The 24743-nt window shown below is 45.9% G+C and overlaps 3 protein-coding genes across 5 annotated transcripts in view; 2 read left to right on the plus strand and 1 right to left on the minus strand.

Moving 5' to 3' along the window:
• Positions 1–13725, plus strand: part of EFCAB14 (EF-hand calcium binding domain 14) — a 35429-nt gene extending 21704 nt beyond the window's left edge. The window contains exons 6-11 of one of the 3 annotated variants that reach the window (XM_026498165.4): positions 624–728; positions 1699–1890; positions 3340–3426; positions 6115–6226; positions 7231–7356; positions 10210–13725. In XM_026498165.4, the coding sequence (XP_026353950.1) occupies positions 624–728; positions 1699–1890; positions 3340–3426; positions 6115–6226; positions 7231–7356; positions 10210–10385 (798 nt within the window). In that variant the 3' untranslated portion in view covers positions 10386–13725. The remainder of the gene's footprint in view (positions 1–623; positions 729–1698; positions 1891–3339; positions 3427–6114; positions 6227–7230; positions 7357–10209) is intronic. The other 2 variants (XM_057310671.1, XM_026498167.4) reach the window with 2 other exon arrangements.
• A 1909-nt stretch (positions 13726–15634) lies between these two features.
• TEX38 (testis expressed 38) lies at positions 15635–16882 on the minus strand. The gene is made up of 2 exons (XM_044383950.1): positions 16846–16882; positions 15635–16227 (listed from the first exon to the last, which is right to left on the minus strand). Exons 1-2 carry the CDS (start codon positions 16880–16882, stop codon positions 15635–15637), a joined length of 630 nt encoding a protein of 209 aa, XP_044239885.1.
• Positions 16883–20995: 4113 nt separating this feature from the next.
• Positions 20996–24743, plus strand: part of ATPAF1 (ATP synthase mitochondrial F1 complex assembly factor 1) — a 28845-nt gene continuing 25097 nt past the window's right edge. Inside the window, exons 1-2 of the mRNA XM_026498168.4 lie at positions 20996–21423; positions 24270–24378. Of these exons, the coding sequence (XP_026353953.2) occupies positions 21098–21423; positions 24270–24378 (435 nt within the window). The 5' untranslated portion in view covers positions 20996–21097. The remainder of the gene's footprint in view (positions 21424–24269; positions 24379–24743) is intronic.

The following is a 24743-nucleotide window of genomic DNA, read 5'->3' on the forward strand; positions in this document are numbered from 1 at the left end:
GGATAAAGTGTATATAAACGTGTTCTACTTCAGTCTCTGCAAAGAGAGACTTGAGCGGTGGGGAGGGGATGGGAAGGGAAGGGTAATCTTCAGACATAAATCTTGGCATGTGCTGTTAAAACTGAAAAATGAATAATGTGCATAACTGGTTGTTGTATTCAATGCCTGAGGCTAGTGGTTACATGACTGGCTACTCTTTGAGTGTACAAACCTCTTTAGTCCTGGGGAGGTGATGACGCTAGCCGGGTCCAGACTGAGTTGGCCCCTGGGAGGTTATAGTGATTCTGTAGTTTCTCTGGGAGTACAGGTAATGGAGGAGAGGAGGACTGGTTTCTGGGAGTTCATTCCATTCAGAGACGAGAAACAGACTGGGAGGATCTCCGTTTCCTGATGTGTCTGAGTGCTGCAGGTCCAGTCCAGGCTTCAGACTGGCATCCCCAAAAGTACCTGGTGCCCTCCGGGCCTAGCACAAGACTGGTCACACTGTAGGCTCCTAGGAAATAATTGTTGATTAATCTGTGAATGCCCCCTCTGGGAAGCTAGAATGTTCTAGAACCATCCAGATGGTTAAGTAGACCTGGTAATTAGTTGTTGCCTCTTCTAACCTCCATTTCTTTTAACAGAATCGGCACTTCTTGAAAGAGACCAACGGAAGCAACCAGATCGTTCCATCACCTTCAGCTACATCAGAATTTGACAATAAAACCCACAGTGAGAATTTGAAACAGGTACTTTGTGTCTCTGGCTTAACTCCCGATGCCCACAGTGGACTCTGGGGGCCGCCTGAATAGTTGGGCTCTTTGTCGTGGTGCCTCATCCCATGCATAAATTTGCCTGCCTGAGAGCTGAGCAGACAGCGATGTGTGTTGCTATCTTAGGAATCCAAGATGCCATCCTGGCTCTTCTTTAGCACTCTGCTTTTTTTCCCTGCATGTCAATCAGTGGAGTAAATTCCTTTTCATATCTTGGAAGACATAGAATAGCCAAATTATCCTGAAACTGTTCATGAAAAAATAGCAGTCTGGGCAAGTTAACATTTCTAAAATGTTGGAAAGCATATCCCTGGAAGTCAGATTTTCTAGAGATAAGAGGAGGGGAAAGGCTATTGAGTTCAGAATCACATTAAAGAGAATAAAGGAAATCTTCACTAAGAAGAATTCCTATCCTGAGTTTAATGCCCTCTAAAACCTATAGTCATCATTCCTTTTTAAGTAGCGATCAGTACTAGAAGATGTCAATAAAAATAATTGAATCTTGTACTAAATAATGCACTACTTGTTATGGTTTTGCTACATGAGCCAATTCAGTAATTGGTATTGTTCCTAAGGTAGTTTTGTTCTGACAAATTAGGTTAATAGGCGTTTCAGTTAATAACCCAGCAAGCTTTCCCGCCAGCAGGTGAGGTAAACATTGGGAAATCAATTCCCAAGCTCTCAGCTTTCTGGGACCAGAGAGTGAATCATGTAGGTAGTCCCCTTTCCCCTCTTGTCTAGCTGAGGTCAAACAATTCCAGAGGGAGTGAACTCGGAGCAATTTAGAGTGGAGGGACAAAGCCAAGACAGACAATCAATGGTCTAAACCAGGAGAAGGAGTTTACTTCAGTAACGTGACATAGTAATGGTTGTTCAGTGCTGCTGGCCTGCTCGTCTAGTGTGTGTCTTTAGCTGGATTCCACAATTTGATTTATTTCCACTCCAGGATATCCTGTACCTTCGCAACTCTTTAGAGGAGGTGAACAGTGCCCTAGTGGGGTACCAGAGACAGAATGATCTTAAACTCGAGGGGATGAATGAGACAGTCAGTAACCTCACCCAGAGAGTCAACTTGATAGAAACAGATCTGGTTGCTGTGAGCAAGGTAGAAAAGCAAGCGAACCTGTCCCTCAGCCTGGTAAGCCGTTTTGGATCTTTTGTGGTATGTTCTGTGTTGCAGTGTGTTTTGTCTGTACATGGATGACACTCCACAGACTTTTCAGATCCAGTCCCCTGGCATATTTGAGAGGCTACACATTCGTACCATGCTTCACACTAGCTTTGTGATGTGAGTGGCACAGGCAGAGTTAGCCCCGATCTAGAAGGGGAGGTGTAGAGGAGTTCAGTTTTTTGCCAGGGCCTCAACACAAGGCCTTGGCAGAAGTGACAAGCCTCCTGTCATGTTACCAGTGACCCCTCTGGTAGGGAAGCTCTGGCACATATTTCCAACGGAGGTCTTCTTGCTTTTTTTTAAGTTGGTAAGGATGGGAGCAATGACAGTGACAACGACTGAAGAATCTTTTCCCGTTTCTTTAAGCCTGAACTTGACTTTCAGATTTATCCTGCTTGGTCTGCATGTTAGAGTGAACCTTTTGCATATAACGCAGGAAAGCCGTTTAAAACATACCAGAACAGACCAGCTCCCCAACTTGAGAGATCACTGAGTCCATCCTCCCATTTTACATGAGGAGACTGAATGACCTAAGTCATTGATGCTGGCAGACCGTGTGTTTACTGGTTTTCATGTTATTGTCAATAAGACGGGTGTTTTCTAATCCCCTTCGTATAGCTATTGTGCTGGAATCCATGGGGATTATTTTTTAATGGCTGCAAGCCCCACCCTTAAAGATTTCATGCAGTGAAGACACAGGCATATGTAAGGAAATGGAAACCTAAAACAGGAAATTGTACCGTAAATTGAAGTAAGCAGCAGAGCGCAAAGCAAGCCCACAAGTGAAGTTGAACTCGGGCGCCTGGACGTGGGGGTGTGAACCAGCTCTGCCACAGTGGGGCCGTGGCAGCTTGCTTGACGTGGCGTGGAGGGTGACGAATCAGAAGACCTGTTCCCCCTCCTGCTTCACAAGGGCGTGTAATTTACTACCAAGCTTTGAAGATTAAAGGAGCCTTATTTTAAAAAGCCCTTTTGAACTCAGCTAAGTAGGGGTTAGGAATTTGTGGTGATTTGATGAGTAGCAGGCCTTGAAGGTTTTCAAGGCTAATAGTGAAAACTTTCTGCCGCAAACTCCGCGTACTGTCCCTCTCCTCTCCACTTTCTTTTCCCCCAGAAGAGGAAAGTGTTAGTAGTACTGTCTATCCTGCTGTGTCTTCCAGCACCATCCTACCTAGCATGCTTCTGGGTGTAAGTCCTCTTGCAGTTTATACTTCAGAAGTTTTAAGGTTTGTGAGGCACCAGTTTCAGCTTTGTATCTCAGCAACCTTTCTCCCTCTCCTCTCGTTCTCCTAGTGGTATTTCTGTTGAAAGTGCTCTGAGAACCTTTAAAGAAGTTTGACCAATTTGTTTTAAAAGTGTTAGATGTCATTTAAGTTTTAATGTTTGCCTTTAATCTTGTTGTATTTACACTTTAAGATGAATGATAGAGCCGCCACTCTGAAAAGAGAGTCCTTGCATCAAGTGACCAACAGAACAGATACATTAAAGACCCAAAGCATAAAGGTAAATAAGGGGGGCTTATTTTGAGGTAAAAATAAAGCATCAGCGTCTTTGTGCTTTTGAAGGGCACCTTGGTGGCTCAGTCGGTAGAGCGTGCAGTGCTCGATCTCAGGGTTGTGAGTCCATGCCCCACGTTGAGGGTAGAGATTACTTAAAAACAAACAAAACACAACAGCATCTTTGTGCTTTTGAGCTACTATTTCTTTCTTAAATGGAGCACTTTGGTCTCCATTTGCTGCAACTTCAAGACAAAGTGATTAGTAAATTAGTGTGTTAGTGAACAAGGGAGTACTTTATCGGGCATCTACCCTGTGCCGGGCCCTTTGCGAGGAGTTGGGGTGACCACAGTGAGCAGGACAGACATGTGACCCTTATTCTGGTAGAGCTGAAAGTCAGAAAATCATTAATACATAATTGAATAGATCATTAAGCACGAGTGTGATAAGTGCTGCAAAGGAAAAATATAGGGTGTGATGAGGATGTTAGCAGAGATCAGGAAAGCTTCCCTAAGGAAATGAATTTCTTTCAAGATTTTTTGTTGTCTGAGAGAGAGCATGCGCGTGTTCGCACAAGTAGGGGGAGGGAGAAACAGACTCCCTGCTGAGCAAGGAACCTGATGTGGGACTGTATCCCAGGACCCTGGGATCATGGCCTGAGCCAAAGGCAGACGCTTAACCGACTGAGCCACCCAGGCGTCCCAGGAAGCGACTTTTAAGCTACGACAGTAAGTTATCTGTGCTCATGACAGAGAACAGAGGCAGAGATCATCGAAAACTGGTGTCTAATCAGCATTTATTTTTAGATTTCAGTCTCAGTACATACATAGTCCATTTAAGCCCCAGCCCGTTCCTTTAACCTTGTCCCTTCCCCTGTTTTTTTAAGTTCTTCCCTGACATATTTCACAGTAAGACAATCTGTGATATGCTTTGATATCCCAGGAAAGAAAGTTTATTTGCAACATTCTCTGTGATTACAGTATTAATATTATAAGATCTGGGCTAAGATAAAGTAAAAGCCAGGAAGATTGTGGCTGAGTGGCTAAAATACCATCTGAGATGTCCATTGTGTATGAGGAGCTCAGGGATATGGGGTTCAGAGGAATTGCACTTGGAAATGAACCATAGTACAGGCAGTTTTCAATGTAATACTCTCTATCTATATTCGTTCTTCCTTAACTGTTTCATATAGTCTAGATATATTAAGATTTTTTTTTTAAGATTTTATTTATTTGACAGAGAGACAGCCAGCGAGAGAGGGAACACAAGCAGGGGGAGTGGGAGAGGAAGAAGCAGGCTCTCAGTGGAGGAGCCTGACGCAGGGCTCATCCCAGAATGCCGGGATCACGCCCTGAGCCGAAAGCAGATGCTTAACGACTGCGCCACCCAGGCGCCCCTAGATATATTAAGATTTTAATGCTTTTGAGCTAGGCTTTTGTTGACTTTTCTAACTGCTTCTGCAAAAATAAAAATAAAAATAGCCCACCTGGGGAATGACAAGAGAAACCGAAGATCCAGATGTAAATGCTGACACAAAAAGTAACAGGTGGTTACTGCTGGAGAGTCACAGTGGTTTCAGCAGCAGTCCAGATTTTAACAGTAAACCTCAGAATCAAATGCAGCTCGTGCACATTTTTTGCCTAAATCTCCTGGTTTTGTTTTCAGACCCTTTGTGTTTTAAACTGTCATCCCAGTGTGTTGGTCCCTTTATCCTAAGCCCTCATCTAAGCATCCTAACCAGGTATAATTTTCCCTGATTTCTTCATAAATTCAAGTATTTAGTACTGAGCTTTAGTCACCTGTGTCCATATATTAGCTCCTTAATAAACCAAGAGTGATCTTCTATATGGTAACTATGAGAGTAGAAATAAAGATCAGAGAGAAGTAATTGAATAAAAGAAACATGTAAGAAGTTGGTGCTCTAACTGAACATAGGTTCAGGACCTTTCACACTAGGCTAAGCAGTTAGAAAAGCCTAAGCCTCATAGAAACCAGACTTCTCTCTCTCTCTCTTTTTTTTTTAAGCAATTAAATGTATTTTTTATATGCCACTTGGATCATCCTGGGAATGAGAAAGGACATAAAGAAGAAACTTTTTAAAACGATATAAGTAAATGAATTAGGTATTTTGCAGTTCCTTCTGTGTGTTCCCAACAGTTCCCACCACCAGTTGAATCCTCACCATGGGGGGGAGAGAAGGAAAAACGAGAGTTGGTTGCTTTTTTTTTCTTTTTTTTTTTTTTTTTAAAGGTGCTAAGAGCGTAACACTCTCCCTAAATTTGTCTAGTCACAAGGTGAAGTAAGATATCAGGAAAATTATTCGGTGTGAAATAGTTCCTAGAAAATAATATCTACTCATTTAGGAAATGGGTGTTGCATGGGCACCTGAGCAAGGGTACATTTCCTTTACTGCTGACACATGCATGCCTTCCCCCATCAGCCAAACGTTCACAGTGAATCAGGTCATCTGTCGCATAATGTTCCCTTAATGGTCTAGCCTCAAATCCTGCTAGGCCCTTATCAACTCTGAGCACAAAGGTATCTCTAGTATTTGTTGATTCATTCTTTCATTACTTTTAATAGGGAACCTACTAGAAGTCAAGCACTACGTGCTCAATAGGCTCTGGAAATATAATGAAGAATCAGATAAGGTCTTATTCCACCTTAAGCCTTCTGTGATCTTTGTTTTGAGCAGAAAGAAGAGAGTTCGGATTCTCAAGTATCCAAGCTAAGAGAGAAACTGCAGCTGATCAGCGCTCTCACAAACCAACCTGAGAGCAACAGGCCGCCAGACACCGCTAACAACGGTGAGATACTCAGGGCTGGGTTCTGAATATTTCACGCAGGCTTGGGCAGCTTGCCTCCCACACAGGGAGTGGGGAAAGGTGCTCCAGCAGGACCAATCAAACTGAGGGAATGATGCCTGAGTGCATCGAGATGAACTGATACACTTTGGTTTCATTTAGAAAAAGCCCATTTTGTACATGATTTGTATTCCAGTCTATTAAGGAAAGAATGGGTAATGTTTAGCTTGAAATAGACTTCTCCATGCTGTCTGCATCCAATTATAGGCAAAAATGTAGCTGTCATAGTGTATATTAAACCAGCCCTAAATGTTGTTCACGGAGTCTTTTCATTAAGTGCGTAAAATTTACTTAAAAATAAATATTAGTCCTTCTGAAAAACCATTAACAAATAATGATAGGATCATTGAGTTAGAAAGGCCCTTGGCTCTAGGTAGGGACATACTAATCAATATTAGCAGATGCCTCAAGGATGTAACCAAAGCACTGGACTGGGTTGGCTTTGACCCCTACTCCCTGCAAATATTTTTTCATTTGGGGGAAAGCATTACAACCTCTCTTACTCTCTTTTGGATGGAGGACAGACTACAATGGGAGGCCTTGTCCTAACATCATGCTGCATAAACATAGGAAAGCCCTCTTCCGGCACCGGCTGATCTGGTGGCACATACCCCAGATCAGGCTTATAGTATGGCTCCTAGGATAGCAGATAGCCAATGCAGCTTAAACTCTCAGCATCTAAACCTGTATTATGCTAACTTGCACTGTAAGAGCTTCTCAGGGGCTTCCCACCTCTTAAACCTTAATGTTACGTGATACTGATTGATCTTCACTTGCCCACACCACAAATCTCAGTCCATGCCTTTAACTTCATGAAGTCACTGTGCTACTTAATTCTCAACTGTTTCTCTTAAGTACATAAGCAGTTGCCCTAAAAACCGACCTTCAGTACTGGTTTAATTTGGTATCAGATTTGATAATACTACAACCGCATGTGTTTGTTACAGAGCAAGTACAGAGTTTCACATCAAAGCCGTCAGCATTACCAAAATTTCCACAGTCTCTTGGAGATCATATTGAGAAAGCTGCGCAGCTAAGACCTATTGTCCTACCAGGAATTTCTAGCATCAAAGGTAAATTTTTATACCATGGAGCAGTAGGGAAAATGTTCAAAGCTAAAACTTTATGATTTTTTTAACTTACAAGAAAAAGGATCCTATCTAACATTGAGCATTTCCTGTGAGCCAGATACTTGATATGCTATGCATTACATCATATAATCCTGTTAGCAACCCTGGGAACAAATATTCATGTGTTATACCCATTTTCTCGATAAGGAAACTGCCTAAGTCCACACAGCAAATAATGAATGGACTGAGGCAGAATCTACACCGAGGCAGTCTGACACCAAAGTTTGCACTCTTACCCAATGCACCACAGAGCCTTCATTCATTCAGTCAGTGCCTGATTAGACCCAGTGCTAAGCAGTAAAAGTACAGTGTAAGATACCAGCTCACTTTCCTCAAGGATGTGACAGTTCAGTGGAGAAGGCGAACAAGCAACCACAATACTGTGAGATTAACAAAATGGAAGTTGACCCTATTTGCTAAGGCCTTCCAAAAGTGAGGGGTCCTTTGGCTGAAAATCAGCAAGATAAACAGTAGGATGGATACGATTCACAGTGAAACATGTTTGCCTTGCTTCCTAGTACATGCTATCCTTCATTGTGATGTTTAGAGTCCCCTGATCTTGCATTCGCTAACTGCCTGTAAACTCTCCTATTCCCACCCACTTACCTTCGCCTGGCTCTCCACCTTAACTTCGATATCATTCCACCAGGGAACATTATCTCGCCTCCTAGGACTGGATTAGGTGCTTTCCTGTGTATGCGCTCTTAAAATATTTTATGTTTGCCCCTGTTTCGCACATGTCACTCTGTTGTAATTTCCTGGGAGGATAGAAAATTAACTTTACTCACAGCCCCGAGCATAGTGCCTGGTACAGGTGAGTATTTGTTAAGTGAGTGAGTTATCTACAGCCTATAATTAATGCTTAAAGCATAGAAGACTTACATTTATATTGCCATATAAATGCAATTACTTTTTCCCCTTATCCCCAGGTTTTTTTCTTTCTGTTTTCTAGGGAGACAGGAGAGTGTTAAATTGGTTATTGGCAATACAAGTGCTTTCTCCCACTTGTCATTTATTACATCAAGAATTGATGAGAATGAATGGAGGAAAGACTGTTCTAAAGCAGATTAAGAAATAGCCAACTTAACATTTGTACTTCAGCCTCTAACATAGGCCTTACATACTTTGGATGACTACACTTTTGAAATGACCCGAAGCAGCAATAAGATTTTTATTTGAATGCTACTACCAATTTTATATGCTCATGCCCCATATACACACACAAGACATTTCCCAGCTAGCCACTTGGTGGCAGGCATTGAGAACAAGCGCCCCACTTGCTTTTTTCTGGCTTTTGAGATTCTCTAGCGGCTTCGCTGGATGGGTCTCAGGACTGAAAGTAGGACTTTCTTCAAAAGCTCAAAACTCCTTGAGTGACCTTGTACTGCAACCACTTCCCCTTCCTTCAGGCCATTTCCATTCTTCCTAAGTACCAGACAGCAGAAGGCCTATGGAATCTAGGTGTGGGGTTGACTAAATGAAGGGAAGGAAAGGATTTAGGAAGACTTCTAAAGAAACAGAAGCTTCATGACTGTCTTCTGGTATTAGAGACTAAACCTATTAAGTCATTCTTTGGGGACACAGTCGAGTCCTTTTAAAATATTATGTAAGTAATTGGCCCTCCTAAGTGTTTATTATGGGGCCTTTGAGAAAATACAGAAGAGACTGTTGATAGAAACTGTCCAATTCTGTTGGCTCAAACAATATCTTAGAAATAGAGAAGAAGCTACAGATAGACTGATGATACTACTCTCTCTGTCTCAGCTGGGAGAGAGAAAGAGAGCACAGGTGCCGGGTGCCTTATATATACTGTATCTGTCACTTTGAAGAGATCTGTAGTCCTCTGCTTCTTTTTTTTTTAATTGAGCTATAATTCACATACCATAATATTCACCTTTTAAAATGTATAATTCACTGGTTTTTGGTATATTCACACCTTGTACAACCATCACCACCATCAAATTCCTGAACATTTTTTTATCATCCCGGAAAGAAATCCTGTACCCATGAAATAGTCACTCCCTATTCCCCCACCCCCTAGCCCCTGGCAACCACTAATCTTTCAGCCAAAATCTTTAGATTTGCCTATTCTGGGTATTTCATATGAATGGAATCATAGGATCCATGGCCTCAATATCCATGCTGCTTTCATTTAGCATAATGTTTTCGGGGTCCATCCGTGTTGTAGCATGGAGCGGTATTTCATTCCATTATATGGGTATACTACATTTTATCTATTCATCAGTTGATGGACATTCGGATTGTTTTAGGAATAATGCAGTTGTGAACATTCATGTACAAGTGTTGGTGTGGGGATATGTTTTCATTTCTTTTGAGTACAAGGGAATTGCCGGGTCGTATGGTAACTCTGTTTGGCTAACAGTATGCCATTGTCTGTTTTATGGGCTCAGCTCCTATCATTAGCTCTTAAGGCATCTGCAGTCCTTTTTACCTGTTCAGCATAAGAACAGAATCTGGCAAATCTAAAAGGAAAGAGCCTTGGACAGAGAGAATGCCAGCCCATTCATTTTTCCTGTGATTATCTGTCACTGCTTCTATTTTGGAAGGATAGTGCCAATGTTCCTCTCATTCTTAAAGAATTCGTCTTTTTTTTTTTTTTCCTAAGAGTTCATCTTTCTGATTTATTGAGATACTAAGCCTTACCTTTTGGAAACAAAGTCTGCAAACTAGCTTTTAGTGCTTTGCATTCAGCTGAGGCTACTTTTTAAACTCTTAAGTAAAGTTAGCTACATGTATAGACATACACATTTTTTTTTTGTAATTCCTTTCTAACAGATCTTCAGGATTTATTCCACAAGACTGGCCAGGACATGGATGGGAAGCTGACCTACCAGGAAATCTGGAACTCCTTAGGTTCTGCTGTGCCAGAATTAGAGACTCTGAGAGCATTTGATTCTGATGGCGATGGAAGATATTCTTTCCTGGAGCTAAGGGTAGCTTTAGGTGTCTAGCTCATCGGGCATATTTTAGAAATGGGTATATGCCCAGGACTACCTAATATCTACTCACCTAACACAAACAACCCTTTTACTTACCCATCGATCCTCCAGTCCTCCAAACTACTGTAGCAGACACATTGCCACCTTTTAACTTGTTTGAAAAAGCTATAAAGAAAAGTTATTTTTTTAAAAAAGAAGGCCATTTTACCTATATGCTATTCAGAAATCTATGATTTCCTAAAACCAATAAGATCTTAATTTCAAAATTGCCAGAAAAAAAGCCAAGCCCTTTTTTTTCTCTTTCCTTTTTTTTTTTTTTTCAGGGAAGGAGACCTTATCTTTTAAAACTGGAAAATGTGTATATAGAGAGAATAAGCCACCTTTTATATTTCACATAAATTTGCCTTAAATTAGCTGCACTTTATACAGACTCAGAAAATGTCTTTCTTTTAAAAGCTAGACCTTTTCTGTTTGTAAATATTTAAAATGAAAGAGAGAATTGTGCATATTTTGCGCGAAGTCAGAAGAATGGTTTGAAAGGGGCTGTGAACAAATGGCTTGTTATTAAAAATCGCTAATGTGGTAACAGCTGGAACTACGTCCATGTCTCCTTAAGGCGCCTCCTTCAGGTGCTGCTGTGGGGTTTGGCCTGGAGGCTAGAGGAATAGATTTGAGGAGGTGACCCTGTAAGGACAGTGCTGCCTCCGGGGACCCTGTAAGCACAGTGCTGCCTCCAGACTCAGGAAAGTAAGATGCTGGTTCTTTGTTCCTGTCCCCTCAGCCGATCCCATCCTGTGAACCAGAAAAGTCTTGGGGGTTTTTCTCACTTTTTATCCTACTTGAAGGGTTTATGAGCATAAACAGTTATGCAGTGGGGAGCTACATTTTCCCTGCTGAGTGAGCTAGATTATCTCCCCCCACCCCCGCAACTCAAGCCTCTCTTAGAACTGTAGCTGGCTGCCACTTCTGGGCAGGCTCCATTCTGAATGGCAGGCCTGTGGTCCTCAGCTCACTGTCTCTGCCTGGCTACCCAGGAGGGGCTGTAGGGGGTAGCTTTGCCCCTCATTGTGACCCAGGAAACTCCTTGAGATTTTACCTGGAGGCTTACCAAGAAGAACCTAGTATGTCCCTCTGTGGGCTGAAGCCAAAGGGGTTGTAAAATGCAGCGCGTGAAGTCATCAGATCGCCTTAATGGTTGTCTAGCTCAGGAGTAGCTCCAGCTCAGGAGTAGCTAGAGGCATCCTGTCCAGAGGAGGCCGAACAATCGAGCAAGCCTGGAGCAGGGGGATCACGTGATGGTAGCAAGTTGTTTCAAATCTTGGAACAAGCAAGTGCGATACTCTTCCCTTCAAATACTTCGTAGGCCTGGTCCGAAAGGTCCCCAGACTGGAAGGAATCACATCTCTGTGTCACCTGTGTGTGTGCTGTGCTGGTCTTAGAGGCAGGCTTTGGGCACCACAAAAGGAAGCACTCTGTGAAACTTAACTGTTCTGTAGGCCAAGTCAGGGAGAAACTAGAACTTTCATGGCACAGACTTCTTTAGTAGAGCTCGCTTCCATTTTAACTTCGTCCAAGTTACCCTGTTACCCAGGGATGCCATCGAGCACCTTTAAACATTTAAGGGCTGTTTTTTTCTTTATGTGGTGTTCAGATTAGTGTTGGCTAACTTTGATTTTTTTTTTCTGAAAGTATTAACATTTAGTTAAAGCAAGATGAAGTCTTTTCCCATGAATGCATCTGCTTACCTCATTAGGGCTTGTGCTTCTATCTCTCTCTTAAAAAAAAACAAAAACAAAAACATTTTTTGGCCTATCTGAGCTATTTTCTCCTTCTTGAAAAGGTTAAAATATAGCATAAAATTAGCCTGGCACTTTAGGTAACTCGAAGACAACTCTTTTTCTTCTGGCTGCCTTCCATGCATTCCCCCCCCCTTTTTAAATATATATACCCTTACAGATTTTGTAACAACCAAATAAAATTCTAGCAATAAATTGAATTATACTGCTATATTTGTATATATTGTACCATAAATAGTATGTCTGTACTTGGAAGGTATTTTTTTGAGAACTGATTTATATGAAATACACTTGAGGGTAATGTAGCTTGTCCATTTTAGTTTCAAATTCTTATTCATGGGCAGATACTCTGAGGACCCCTTAACTCTTTTTTGTCTGTACTTTTCTTTTGTATCAGATAGCTACACCTAGAGAAGTCAGTTTTGTTTTTCAGTTTCTCACCTGTTCGTCCCACCTCGAGCTCGTCTGGCTTGCATCATCCCGAAGCCAGCTGCATTGTACCACTTCCTGTCCCATTTGGCAGACGTGTTCCGGCCACGCTCTCAGACTGTGTATACCCTCTCCATGCCGCTGCCCTAGCTCCTGAACGAGGGCATCTGGAACTCTTGTTCCAGGTTGAGGAGATTCATTGGCTTAAGAGTTTGATGAGCTTATTCTTCAGTGTTAATTTGGGGCTTTTATTTGGATGTTGTCTTAACTTCCCCAACCTGTGACTTCTGAGCTGTACTCAAGCCTCCCTTGCCTCATAGCTCAGCTCAGAGAGGAAGATTGGGTTTTGGTGTTTGTTTCAAATACTTTTACCTTTTCACCCTGGCAGCTCCTACTGCTGCTTTCCTAAGTGACCCAAAGCAATGCTTCTCGGCCCTTTTTTTCTTTTGCCTATACTATCTGGGGTAATGTTTACTTCGAGAGCCTCCCTAGAAATCAGAGGACCAAAAAGGTGTCCTAGGAAGAGATGAGTCAAAGGAATAGAGAACCTGGTTTAGGGAAAAGGGTAGTGTCCTCTTAAGGGCAGAGAGGGACCTGGCACTTAGGACAGGACACCCTTCACCTGCTGCTGGCTGCTACTCCTGCCAGTGGTGTTTCCTCACTTTACGTGGCTTTGCTGGACGTAACTCTGTTGCCCCCACCTCCCACTGCTGGTCTTGCCGGTCACAGTTGAAGACTTTGACTGTAATGGGCTCATACTCATAATGGCCTGCTGTTGAGTTGTTTTTAGTGACAGCTTTTGTTTGCTACACACCTCATTGGCTTACTTACCCACACCAGCTACATGTGGTCCCTTCTTACATATCCAAACCAGAACACATTTGGGTATTCCTGAGACTTTATAGTGTGTATTGTTTGTTATACGAACCTAACCTACCTTGTTGTTTTCTCATATTAAGAAATGTAAATCTACTTTGCTTTAGTGGAGCTATTTTGGTAACGTATGAGCAGTTTTGGTTCTGTTTGGAGAGTGAATTCAAGGTCTTTATGACTTGAGCTTTGCTTATTTCATATCAGTAATACGGCTATTTTAATTTATCTAAATAAAACATTTCCTTTTTCTCCCACTGTGTCTGTGACTAAAGGTCCCCCTCTCCCCCACCATACCTTCAATTACTAAGAAAACAAAAATCTGCTTTGATCCCTATTTTTATAGACTCCTTTCTCCTTTTGAAAGCAAGAACTAACAGATGGTGACGAATCTGCCTTAAGAACTGCAGCATGGAGCCTGAAGAAGTGAAGGCTGCTGCTTGAACATCTGCAGGGTTGGAGGGGGTGGGGGAGGGGGAGGGGGAGTCCCTTTCTGTATTAGCCAAGCTCCCCTTGGGTCTCCACTGGTGTTTTGGGTTTGTTTTTTGTTTTGTTTTGTTTTTTTTTTTTTGGTTTTCTTGGTTGGTTGGTTGGTTGGTTGGTTGGGGGTTTTTTTGGCTCTTGGAGTTTTTTTAAGATTCAGTGGAAGAGCATTTTGACAGGGAATGTTCCACTGCCTTTTTGTACAGGGGGTTGGGGGGGGGTGAAACCCATTCCAAGAGACAGGTTGTATAGGGGCTGGGGCTTTTTCACACACAAAAAAAGAGAAAAATTAACGCTGCATGTATGCTAGGGTTCTGGGATTACACATACATTACACACACATAAGCAAACATACATGAGCTGTGTGGCCTTTCCCTTCAGGGAAGACTACATAAAGCTTAGCTCATTTACAAATATGGTCAGATGATTTCCTCATTCCCAGAGTGAAGGGGAAATTTTATATCCTGGGGTGCACCTGGGCTTTATCTTTTTTTTTTTTTTTTTTTTTTTAAGATTTATTTGAGAGAGGAGAGCACAAGCAGAGGGAGAGGGAGAAGCAGGCTCCCTGCCCAGCAGGGACTCAGGGCTCAATCCCAGGACTCCGGGATCATGACCTGAGCTGAAGGCAGACACTTAACAAACTGTGCCACCCAGGTGCCCCTGGGCTTTCTTATCTTTAAAGTGGGACCAAATAGCCAGTATTCTCTTTGTCTCTTCTTTTAGGATCGTTTCCAAAATGCACAAAAATATCCTCATATAGTGGATATTAATTTTTTGAAGGTCCATGGATCCCTTTGATAAAGATTTTTTTTTTAAATACATTTTGTGTGTAATTTTAGAGGGTTCAATGACCAGCATTCCTCCTAAGCCAATCCATGGACCAGTTACGCCTTGCAGACATTCACGCACGGGCACACACACACACACACACACACACAATCATTTGCCAAGTGTTTTCTAACAAGACTTATCATTAGGGAAGGGACAACACCATGGCGTATGCTGAGAAGACCAAGAACTTTGATGCCAGGCAGATGTAAATTTAAGACCTAGCTCTGCAACGTAAAAACGATATGCCCTTGGAACCCGTCTCTTCATTTATAAGTGGAGGATTGTGAGGTCCATTTGGCAGTTTCCTTGTATTGGACATAACGTAGAGACAACCATAAAAGAACTCAGCACATCATCAATGTTAAGGAAGAATGCGATGCAGTGTGGCTCGTGGATCTCATGATGACTTGTTTTGCGTGTGACACGGCCACTGTGAATTGCCATGGCTCATGCACCCCCAGTGGCTCTCACTCTTGTGGCAGCTGTGCTTAATGTCCCACAGAACAGCAGTGCCACTGGATACCTGGCCCACAGTCTGGCATGCCTTTTTGGTCTTAAATACCGAATAGAGAGATGTTGAGTTCATGTTTACTGATTCGGTGTCTCCCCACACCCTCTGGTTCCCATTTATGACCTTCAACTCTTTTTGCAAAGTGCCCCCATCAAACGGGAAGGACATTGCCCTCCTAATGACAAATGAGACACAAGGGAGCCTTGGGCTTTTTTTTCAGTCTTTCATAAGTGACATCCAGGTGGGCCCTGGCCTTTGTGTCAATACCACCTCCCAGGGATTAGCTCTATTTTCCTGCTCTGCCCCTGATACCTCCAGCTCCTACCCTCCGTGAGAGGAGGCTATAATTCTGAAGCAAAAGGCTTAGCACTGAAGCAGTGGTCTCCATGGGCCATAGTGGGGAGGGAATGGAAGTGGACGTTCCTTTCAGGACAGGTGTCCAAAGGGTAGGAGACTGAGTGGTTCAGCATTGGGGGCAGGTTGCACAGGGAAGGGGCAAAGGGCACCTCCTGAAAGACGGGAACCGGGACTGGGGAGCTGGTGTGGGCCCGCAGCATTGGGGAAGGTAGGGGCTGTGGCAGAGGTCGTAGCGCGGCAGGGGCATCCGCCTTGGGGCTGCTGTCTTGGGCAGCAGAGCTCCTGCCCTCGGAGATGTCCAACTCCCACAGGGGATCTGCATTCTGGACCTCAGTCTCGGTGTTGGTGACAGTAGGGGGAGGGCCCGTGTTGATGGCTGTGTTCATGCCATAATGCCGACGCTTGTTAATCCAGTACAACAGCGGGCTGTAGGTGAACGTGGCGGCTCTCATCACCTCCACCCACTCCTGGGCACGCTCTTCCCGCCGCAAGTTCTTCCTCCAGTGCAGAAAGAGAATGCAGCCGCCAGTTACCACAGAACACAGCCCCAGGAATCCAAAGTACAGAGAGACCCACACTAAGGCAAGAAAGAAAAAGAGGCAAGCTGGCTGATAGCTCTGTCTTGGGGCCTGAGCTATTTTGCATTCCTCTCCCTAACCCATTCATCAATTATCCCATCTTTCCATTCTCCCTTCCTTCCTCATTGACTTGCCTCATCATTCTCTTATTCAGTCAATGCTAGATTTCCAGGGAGCTTAAGAGGACCACCATTAGCCCTTTACACATCAGGAAGCTAGGTCTAGAGGGGGCATGACCTGCCCAGACTTGGTCAAACCTGTTGTTCCCAGCCCTGGACCCATCCAATCCATCTGATTGAGAAGCCTTGCTAAAGGCAAAGCCCAGCAAGGAATAAGTTTAGAGGTGACGGGGACACCAGTGTCCCATCCCACCCCACCATACCCCGTACCCATTCAGCTGTGATGGTCCTTGGGTATTCATTGTACCCCCCTCTGGTTCAGCAAAGAAACATGATCTGGGCCCTCAATCCCTAGTTTTCTAGAGGACAGTATATCCTAACTGCTTAGCACTCCTCCGTGCAGGCAGCCACCACCCCATCCATGTAAAAGGTCTTCCCGGGGTGTCTGCCCCACACTAATGGCACAAGGCAAGAGGCAGGGACTGGAAGGGCATTTACCACCAGGGAGGCTCAGGTCCTCCTGCTGGGAATCCATAAGGTCGAGCCTTGGTACCCAGCCGATGGCTCTTGGGGAGAGGGAGCTCACCTACCCATCTGCCCAGCCAATAGAAGGCACTGGAATGCTTAGTCCCATTGTTCCCTAAAGGTGAGGTCACTGGGTTCTGAACATTAAACATTCTAGAGGTTATGCTTGTGAAGTCTTGGGTTAATGGAAGGAAGGGACTCTATCCAATGGTGTGTCATAGGCCTAATGTGTCTCTACTGCCAGGGACTGACCCACCCACTGAATTGTCTGCCATCCACCTCTTATGGTGAACCCGCACAGAAGCCCCCAGGAAAGGCCCCCAGGTGTCTCTGGGGTCCATACGTGTTTCTGGGCTTCAAGAAACAGTTAATGGGATACCTGTCTCCAGCAAGGAGTAGGGCAGGGAGCACACAGTTTTGGGCAGCCTTGCCTTCAAGACCTTTTTTTTTTTTTTTTTTTAAGATTTTTATTTATTTGAGAAAGAGAGAGAGAAGGAGCACAAGGAGGGGGGGAGTGGTAGGCAGAGGGAGAAGGAGGCTCCCTGCTCAGTGGGGAGATCATGACCTGAGCCAAAGCAGACACTTAACCAACTGAGCTACCCAGGCACCCCGCCTTCACGACTCCTCTAACCAAGTTGCCAGAGAAAACCTGCTCAAGGGAACTAAGTGATCAGCGCCTCCATCCTTGGCTCTTACAAGCTCTCTTTTGTTTAGTTACCTTCCTTCAACATGTGTTAGTAAGTGTTTCCTGGGCCTCAGGCCCTGTAGCAGCTCCCCAACATGCAGCCCAGCATCTCTTCCCAGCCTCACGGTCCTCCCTATCCTTCACGCACCTTGCCCTCTGACCAGACCAGACTCTTGAACAGACCCAGCCCAGTCACTTCTCTGGAGTTTCGCTCCCACTGCTCCCCTACCTACAAGTCCCCTTCCCACTTCCCCCGGACCGGACCGAACACCTACTTATCCTTCAAGGCCCAGCTCAGTCCCCCGGCTCTGTGACAGTTGTTTCTGTTGGCTTCCCCGAATCCCATCATCTCCAGTTTGAAGGGACTTAGAGAATTGTGTAGTCCAGCTCCTGTCAGAGGCTGGAGCCCTGGAGGTAGATGTCCCCTACCCAGCAGCCTGTGCCACAGGACTCACCTGAGTCGGAGACTTGCCACACCTCCTGGGGCGGCTCAGTTAGAAAGCCCCTCCCTAATGAAGCCCAAGTCCGCCTCCCTGACGTTGCGCGCCTGGGCCTGGCGCAGCTATGGGCGCCATTTAATTACCTCCCTCTTTATAGTCTCCTGGCATGGGACTCGGGGCACTCCTCAGCTCAGATTTCCCTCCATGTTCCGCTTACATGGGGCTCCCCTATTTCACTGGCTCCTGTTTTTCAGTCTCTTTGCTGATTTCTCTTTTCCCCTGATCTCTAAATGCCAGCGTGCCCCAGGGCTCAGTCCTCAGCCCTCTGTCTGCATTCACTCATCAGTGATCACATCCAGACTCATGGCTTTAAATACTACACAGGCACTGACAACTCACACTTTCTATCTCCAGCCCAAACTGCTCCTCGGGACTTTGGCCTCGTTCACCCAACAGCCTGGCTGACGTGCCTACCATTAAGGGGGTTAAGTCTATTAAGTTACCTCAAATGAACATGCCCCAAACCAAACTCCTGAGCAGCCATCCTCCAAAACCTGCCCCCCACCTTCCTCCTCTCTGTAAAGGGCAACTCTGTCATTCCAGATGTTCAGGCCAAAAGCCTATAAGTCACCCTTGACTCCTTTCATTCCCTCATAGCCACATTCACTCCGTTAGCACAACCATTAGACCTTGCCTTCAACACACATCCAGAACGTGACCCTTGTCCCATGACTATCACTGCCTTCCACGCACCACCCTCCCCCATTTGGAGTACTGGTCTCCCCATAGGGTGACCAGCCATCCCAGTTTGCCTGGGACTGAGGAGGTTTCCAGGACATAGGATTTTCAACACTAAAACCAGGAAAATCAGGTAAACTAGGACATATTGGTCACCCTTGGGAGAGCTGTCATCCTTGCCCCCACCATGCCCTGTATTTTGCCAGCAACCAGAATGATCCTTTAAAAAGGTAGATTAAAAAATAGAGCATTCTACTTTTCTGCTCAAACCCTACAGTGACTTTCCATCTTACTCAGAATTAAAACCAAAGTCCTCACCCCAGGTCTACAGAACCCAACGTGCTCTAACTACCCCTCCCTGAATCTCTTCACATAAGAACCTCCTTGCTATTCCACAGTAGGGCAAGCATGCTCCTGCATCAAGGCCTTTGCACTTGCTGTTCCCTCAGTCTGGAAGGCCCTTCTCCCAGATATCCAGACAGATGATTCCCTCATTTCCCTCGGCATTCTGCTCAAGTGTCCCCTTCTCTCTGTCTTAGCCTGCTTTGCTTTTCTGCATAGCGTATATCATCACCTAACATTACAATTGGCCCTGGAACAACATGGGGATTAGAGACTGTGATCCCTGCACAGTTGAAAATCCATGTGCAATTTTTGACTCCCCCAAACTTAACTACTAATAGCCTACTTTTGACCAGAAATCTTACCAATAACACAAACTGTTGATTAACACATATTTTGTATATGTATTATATATTGTATTCTCTTTTTTTAAGATTTATTTTGAGAGAGCACGTGCACACAAGCGGAGGGAGGGGCAGAGGGAGAGAGAATCAGACTCCTTGCTGAGCATAGAGTCTGATGGGAGCTGGATCCCATGACCCTAAGATCATGACCTGAGCCGAAACCAAGAGTCAGACGCTCAACGGACTGAGCCACCCAGGCGCCCCCATATATTGTATTCTTACAAATAAAGTAAGCTAGAGAAAAGAAAAAGATTAAGGAAATCGTAAGAGAAAACACATTTACGGTGTTGTAAAAAAACCCACATTTAAGTGGACCTGTGCAATTCAAACTGATGTTGTTCAAGGGTCAACTGTTTGTTTTTTGTCTCTCATCCCACTAGAATATAAGATCCATGAATTAGTGAACAAGGAAATAAATACCTAAGAATTTCACATAGTCATAACTGCATGAAGAAAATAAAATAAGGTAACAGGATAAAGAACACAAAGGGATAGCATGCATCAAGAAAAGTCCCTTTAAGGTTCCAACTTATGAACTGAGCCATAAATGATGAGGAGGCCGTCATATGCAGATCCAAGCAGAGGGGTCATCAGCCAGTGCAAGGATCCTGAGGCAGATAGAGGTCAGTACACTTGAAGGACTTAGGAATCTCCGAGTCCACCACACTACTTCTAGCACGGGCCAGGGCCTAGGACCAGTCTCCATGAGTGCAGGCTGGACTGAGAAGAGTTGAAGACTCTGTCCTCGCCCAGGAGGAGTCCACCATTCACAAGGGGGTTTCTACCAGGTAAGACCCAGACAGGAAGGGCTTCCATGAAGGCAAACGGATCGTGCCATTGTAGTGGGCTTGCTCCACAGCTGGCCCTGTGCTGGGAGCAGGTGAGACATAGATATGTTGATGTCACTGTGTCTGACCCCAGGAATTCCCACTTGGTTCAAGGGGATGAAGAAGATGGTAGTACTGGGTCAACAGAGAGGGGGAAAAGAGCATGACAAGGATCAGAAACAGCCAAAATCAAGACTTGTTAGGGACAGACCCAGGTGTCCCTTTGGAGAGGAGGTTTGCCTGGAGTTCAAGGCAGATGTCAGGAAGCAGAGGGAGACAAGGCTTCAGAGGCAGCTGGCATCGTGCACAGAATTCAGTCCTTGGGTAGAACTTGGGCAAGTCTCTTAATGACTCTCAGTCTCAGTTTCTGCATCTGTAAAATGAGGAAAGGGCCTGCCTCACAGGTTATGAAGCAGGTGGTGTCCTGCACACAGAAACACCCAGGAAAGAGAAGCTGCTACTGTGATTATAGTTGACGGAAGGAGCATGGAGGCTGAAGGACAACTGCCGGCGAGCGCCAAGAGAATCTGAAAGGCAGGTCCGAGCTTTCAGGAGGGGACCGAGCGCAGAGGCTGCTGGACCCGAGCGGGTGGGCGTGGAGCCCGGCAGGCTTGGGGGAGGAGACGGGCGGTGGCACCCCGAGCGGCAGAGCGAGCGGCCAGGCGCGCGGCGAGGGGGCCGAGCGGCGAGCCCCCTCCTCCCCGCCCCGTCTCGCTGGCCCCCGGGCCCGGAACCTTCCGCGCGCGGAACTTGGGTGCCGGAGCGGGGGCGCGGCGGACCCGGAGCGCGATGGAGCAGGCGCGCGGGCCGCGGGCTGAGGCCGACGTGCCCGAGGAAGAGGAGGAGGAGGCGGGGGCGGCCATGGCTGCTGTGGCGGCGGCGGGTGGCACGGGCCCGGCCGTGTTGCAGGTGGCCGGTCTGTACCGGGGGCTGTGCGCCGTGCGCAGCCGCGCCCTAGGCCTGGGGCTCGTGTCCCCCGCGCAGCTGCGCGTGTTCCCGGTGCGCCGCGGCTCGGGCGGGCCCGCGGGGGGCGCCGACCGCAGCGAGGTCGGGGCCGAGCTCGAGGCCAACCCCTTCTACGACCGCTACCGGGACAAGATCCAGCAGCTGCGCAGGTGCGGACCCAGGCCGGGCGGCCGGCCGGCGGCGGGCGGGAAGGGGCGGCGCGCGGCCCGCGTTTCTGGTGGATCCACGCCTTCCGTGCCTGGGACAGTCCTGAGATGCGGGCCCGGTTACTGTCCGCGCTCTGTAGATGATGTGCCCGTGGGCTCTGAGAAGCAAGGTGACTTGCTAACATCACACAGCTAGTCTCAGAACTGAGAGTCTCTGCAAAGTCCTGACTCTTCCCCCAGTTGTCTTTCTTAGTGCTCTAGTTCTCAAAACGCTGAGGTGGAATCCTGTGTCAGCCCTAATGAAGTAGACGGTTCCAAGAGACCTGCCCTGATTATAGAAATAGGAACATAGAGCCTTCCAGAGAAGGGACTTGATTTGCTGAAGGTCACATATTGAGTCACTGAGGCCTGGCCTAGAGCTCGGGTTCCCAGGCTTCTAGCTACAGCCCAGACTACAAAGAAAGGAGGTTGGGGGAGGGAGCACGGCATCAAAGACAAGTGGAATCACAGTTGGGGCATCCGTTGAACCCTCATTAGGAGGAGGAAACTGAGAATCAGAGAGCAGCAGAGACCTGCCAGAGGTCACACAGCTGGTTGGGATTCATCTGGTTTGGAATCCAGCGTTCCTAACACTACTCCTCAGCTTCCAGATGAAAGGACTTGGAGATCAAGAGGCTTGAAGTGGGTGCAAGGGGACCAAGGGGAGGGTCTGAAGAGTTAAACTGGAAAAAGCTGAAGGAGATGAAAGGTGAAAATTAGAGGGGCTTGGGAGAGAATCTGGGGCAGGCTAGGCAGGCAGTTGTCTACGGAAACCAAAAAGTGCGTACTGTAACTTTTTTGAGTTCTGTCTCATCTCTGCTTCCATGGCCCTAATGTACTCCTCCATCATCTTCTGGACTCTTGCAGTCATCCTCTAGCTAGTCTTCCCCACTTCCACCCCAGTCCATCTCAGTGCTGCTGTGGTGATCTTTCTTCCCTTTTTGAAAAAAATGACAGAATAAAGGAATGAGTATTTTTGCCCTCTTTCCAGCGGCATTCAAATATACTCAAGGATTTCTCTTCTTTAAAACCTTTCCTTGACCTGCATTCCCCTCCAGCCTCTTCTCCATTGATCCCTTTCACAGGCAGCATTTTAGGAGAGTTGTCTACTCATACTCTGAATACTTAACAGTTCCCACTCATTCTTACTCATGAACCAGTGAATGGCTGGTTTTATTCTCCTTCCCCACCAGATCATTCCCATCAATATTTACGCATACTGCTGTCTTAAAGAGTGAGTGTTCCAGAGCACCTTCACTGACTCTAGATAATGTCCATATTCCTAAGTGTTCCACACAAGGTTCTCATGCTGTAGCATCTGTCAGTCTCTGTATTCACTGAAACCTGGGCCGTTGGAGCACACCAGCCACAGTTTGGCGTAAGCCAATAGCAGGCCAAGGCTGTGTGCCCTCTTGACCCCTTCAGCCTAGTGTCTGGATTTTTGCATCACACTTTGCATTGGTGAATTGGGAGTATTTGATCTAGCTGCAGGCCCACTATATCTAGAGTGTGGACAAACTGGAGGGTGTCCAGGGAGCAGGTTTATAGTGAGGAAGTAGTCACAAATCACATATATGAAGACGGGCCAAAAGAACTAAGGAAATGTAACCTACAGAAAACTTCAGGGGGTGACATAATAGCAATTTTCAAGTACTCACATAAAAGGGGTTAGACATTTTTTCTTATTCCTGAGTATGAAAGATACAGATAAATTGAGGCTCAGATGTTTTAATAATAAAAGACGTCCAAGGTGGGAGTGCACAGACTCCAATGCCTAGGCTGCCGCTCACTCTATCCACTCACCGTGGCAGTCCCAGGTGTGACTGTGGATGCTTGCAGCACTAACCCTGGTCCTGGCATTTGCAGCCCCAGCAGGTGCCACACCCCACAGGGCAGGACCCCTGGAGTGACTGCACTGAGTTGCTGGCCTGCTGTGGAGGGGAGGAAGAAGACCTGCCCATGTAATGGCATGAAGGGAGTAGTGTTTAATGTCACCTATGGGACTGAGGTCTGTGAAAGAGGGGCCCCGTACAATGCCTTGACCAGGAAGCACTCCACCAGAGAAGTGATCAGGATGGCTCTGGATCCTGCAGACTGCATCTGTGACACTACGGGTCTCATGGCCCAGGAGCTGTAATCCCTGTATGTTGTCTTCACCAAAGTGTGCAGTGCCAAATAGCGCATCATTGGCTACACAGCCTGAAGAATTCTTAACAAGGATGGCAGCCTCAACCTGGACTTCAGGCCTGAAGACCAGCTTCATTTTGACATAAAGGACAAGTTCTTATGTTTCATCTGCAGGAGCAAGTGCTTTGGAGACAGAGTCAGGGAGAAACTCAGGTGCTAAATCTTTTCCTACAAAATATGCTGTTTAAAGCCTGTGAATCACCTGCATCTGAATAAACAGGTGTTTAGCCTTTGCATGGGGTAAAGAAGATGTCCAAGAACTGGATGTGTTCAGGTGAAAGCTATTGGAATGCTATTGGATTCCTGCCTGAGTAGGACGACCATGCAAGATGACTTCAGAGTCCTCTTCCCATCTTGAGGATTTGTATTCCAAGTACCCAGAGTATAGGTACCTGAGGGACCAAGGTCTGCATCACCCTAGGAAATAACCTGCAGGAGAAGAATGTTACACAGGCCCCTTGACGATTAACAGTAGTTAAATAACTGGATTTCTTTTTCCACTTTCTTGATTTATAGGCAAATCCTTCAGCTTTTGAATGCCTGTGTCCTCTCTGGAAGTGCAACATGATGCTTTGTTATTTCCAAATTCAAAAAGTCCCAGGTGGTTTCACTTTTGGTTTCAGGTCTGACCCAGCTGCTTTTGAATCCCGACTGGAAAAGCGCATTGAGTTTCGGAAGCAGCCAGTGGGGCACTCCAGGCAAGGTGACTTTATCAAATGTATAGAACAGAAGGTAAGACCTGCCTCTCTATGTGTTACTGGCTCACCAGTGTGCTGCACCCCCCCGCCCAACCCTATCCTGGGAGTGGGCTCACTGATGGGTCAGCTGGATGAACTGAACATAGCCTTTGCTGCACAGCTCAGTCTCCATTCATAAATGGTATCCTGCTCTTTCTGGCAAAGTACTGTGGTCATGGTAGAGATACAGAGGGATGAAAGAGGCAGTCCATGCTCCTGGGGGGTGCAGTAGAATGGTCAAGGCAAAGTATACATGGCTGTGGGCTCTAGAGATATGGGACAAAAAAGTGCTTAATAGCTACTCTTATCCTTAAACAAGAATCAAAGCTGGGGAAAAGCATGTTGAAATGTAATACAGTG

The sequence above is a fragment of the Ursus arctos genome, unplaced genomic scaffold, assembly GCF_023065955.2.
Source record: "Ursus arctos isolate Adak ecotype North America unplaced genomic scaffold, UrsArc2.0 scaffold_12, whole genome shotgun sequence".
Lineage (NCBI taxonomy): Eukaryota > Metazoa > Chordata > Mammalia > Carnivora > Ursidae > Ursus > Ursus arctos.

What these genes read in the sequence shown, in the direction of transcription:
- TEX38 (XM_044383950.1), bottom strand. Translation starts at nt 16,882, where the DNA reads ATGGATTCCCAGCAGGAGGACCTGAGCCTCCCTGGTG. An exon ending in GGACCTGAGCCTCCCTGGTG is followed by an intron (nt 16,228 to 16,845) that starts GTAAATGCCCTT and finishes TTCTTGCCTTAG; the next exon opens with TGTGGGTCTCTCTGTACTTT.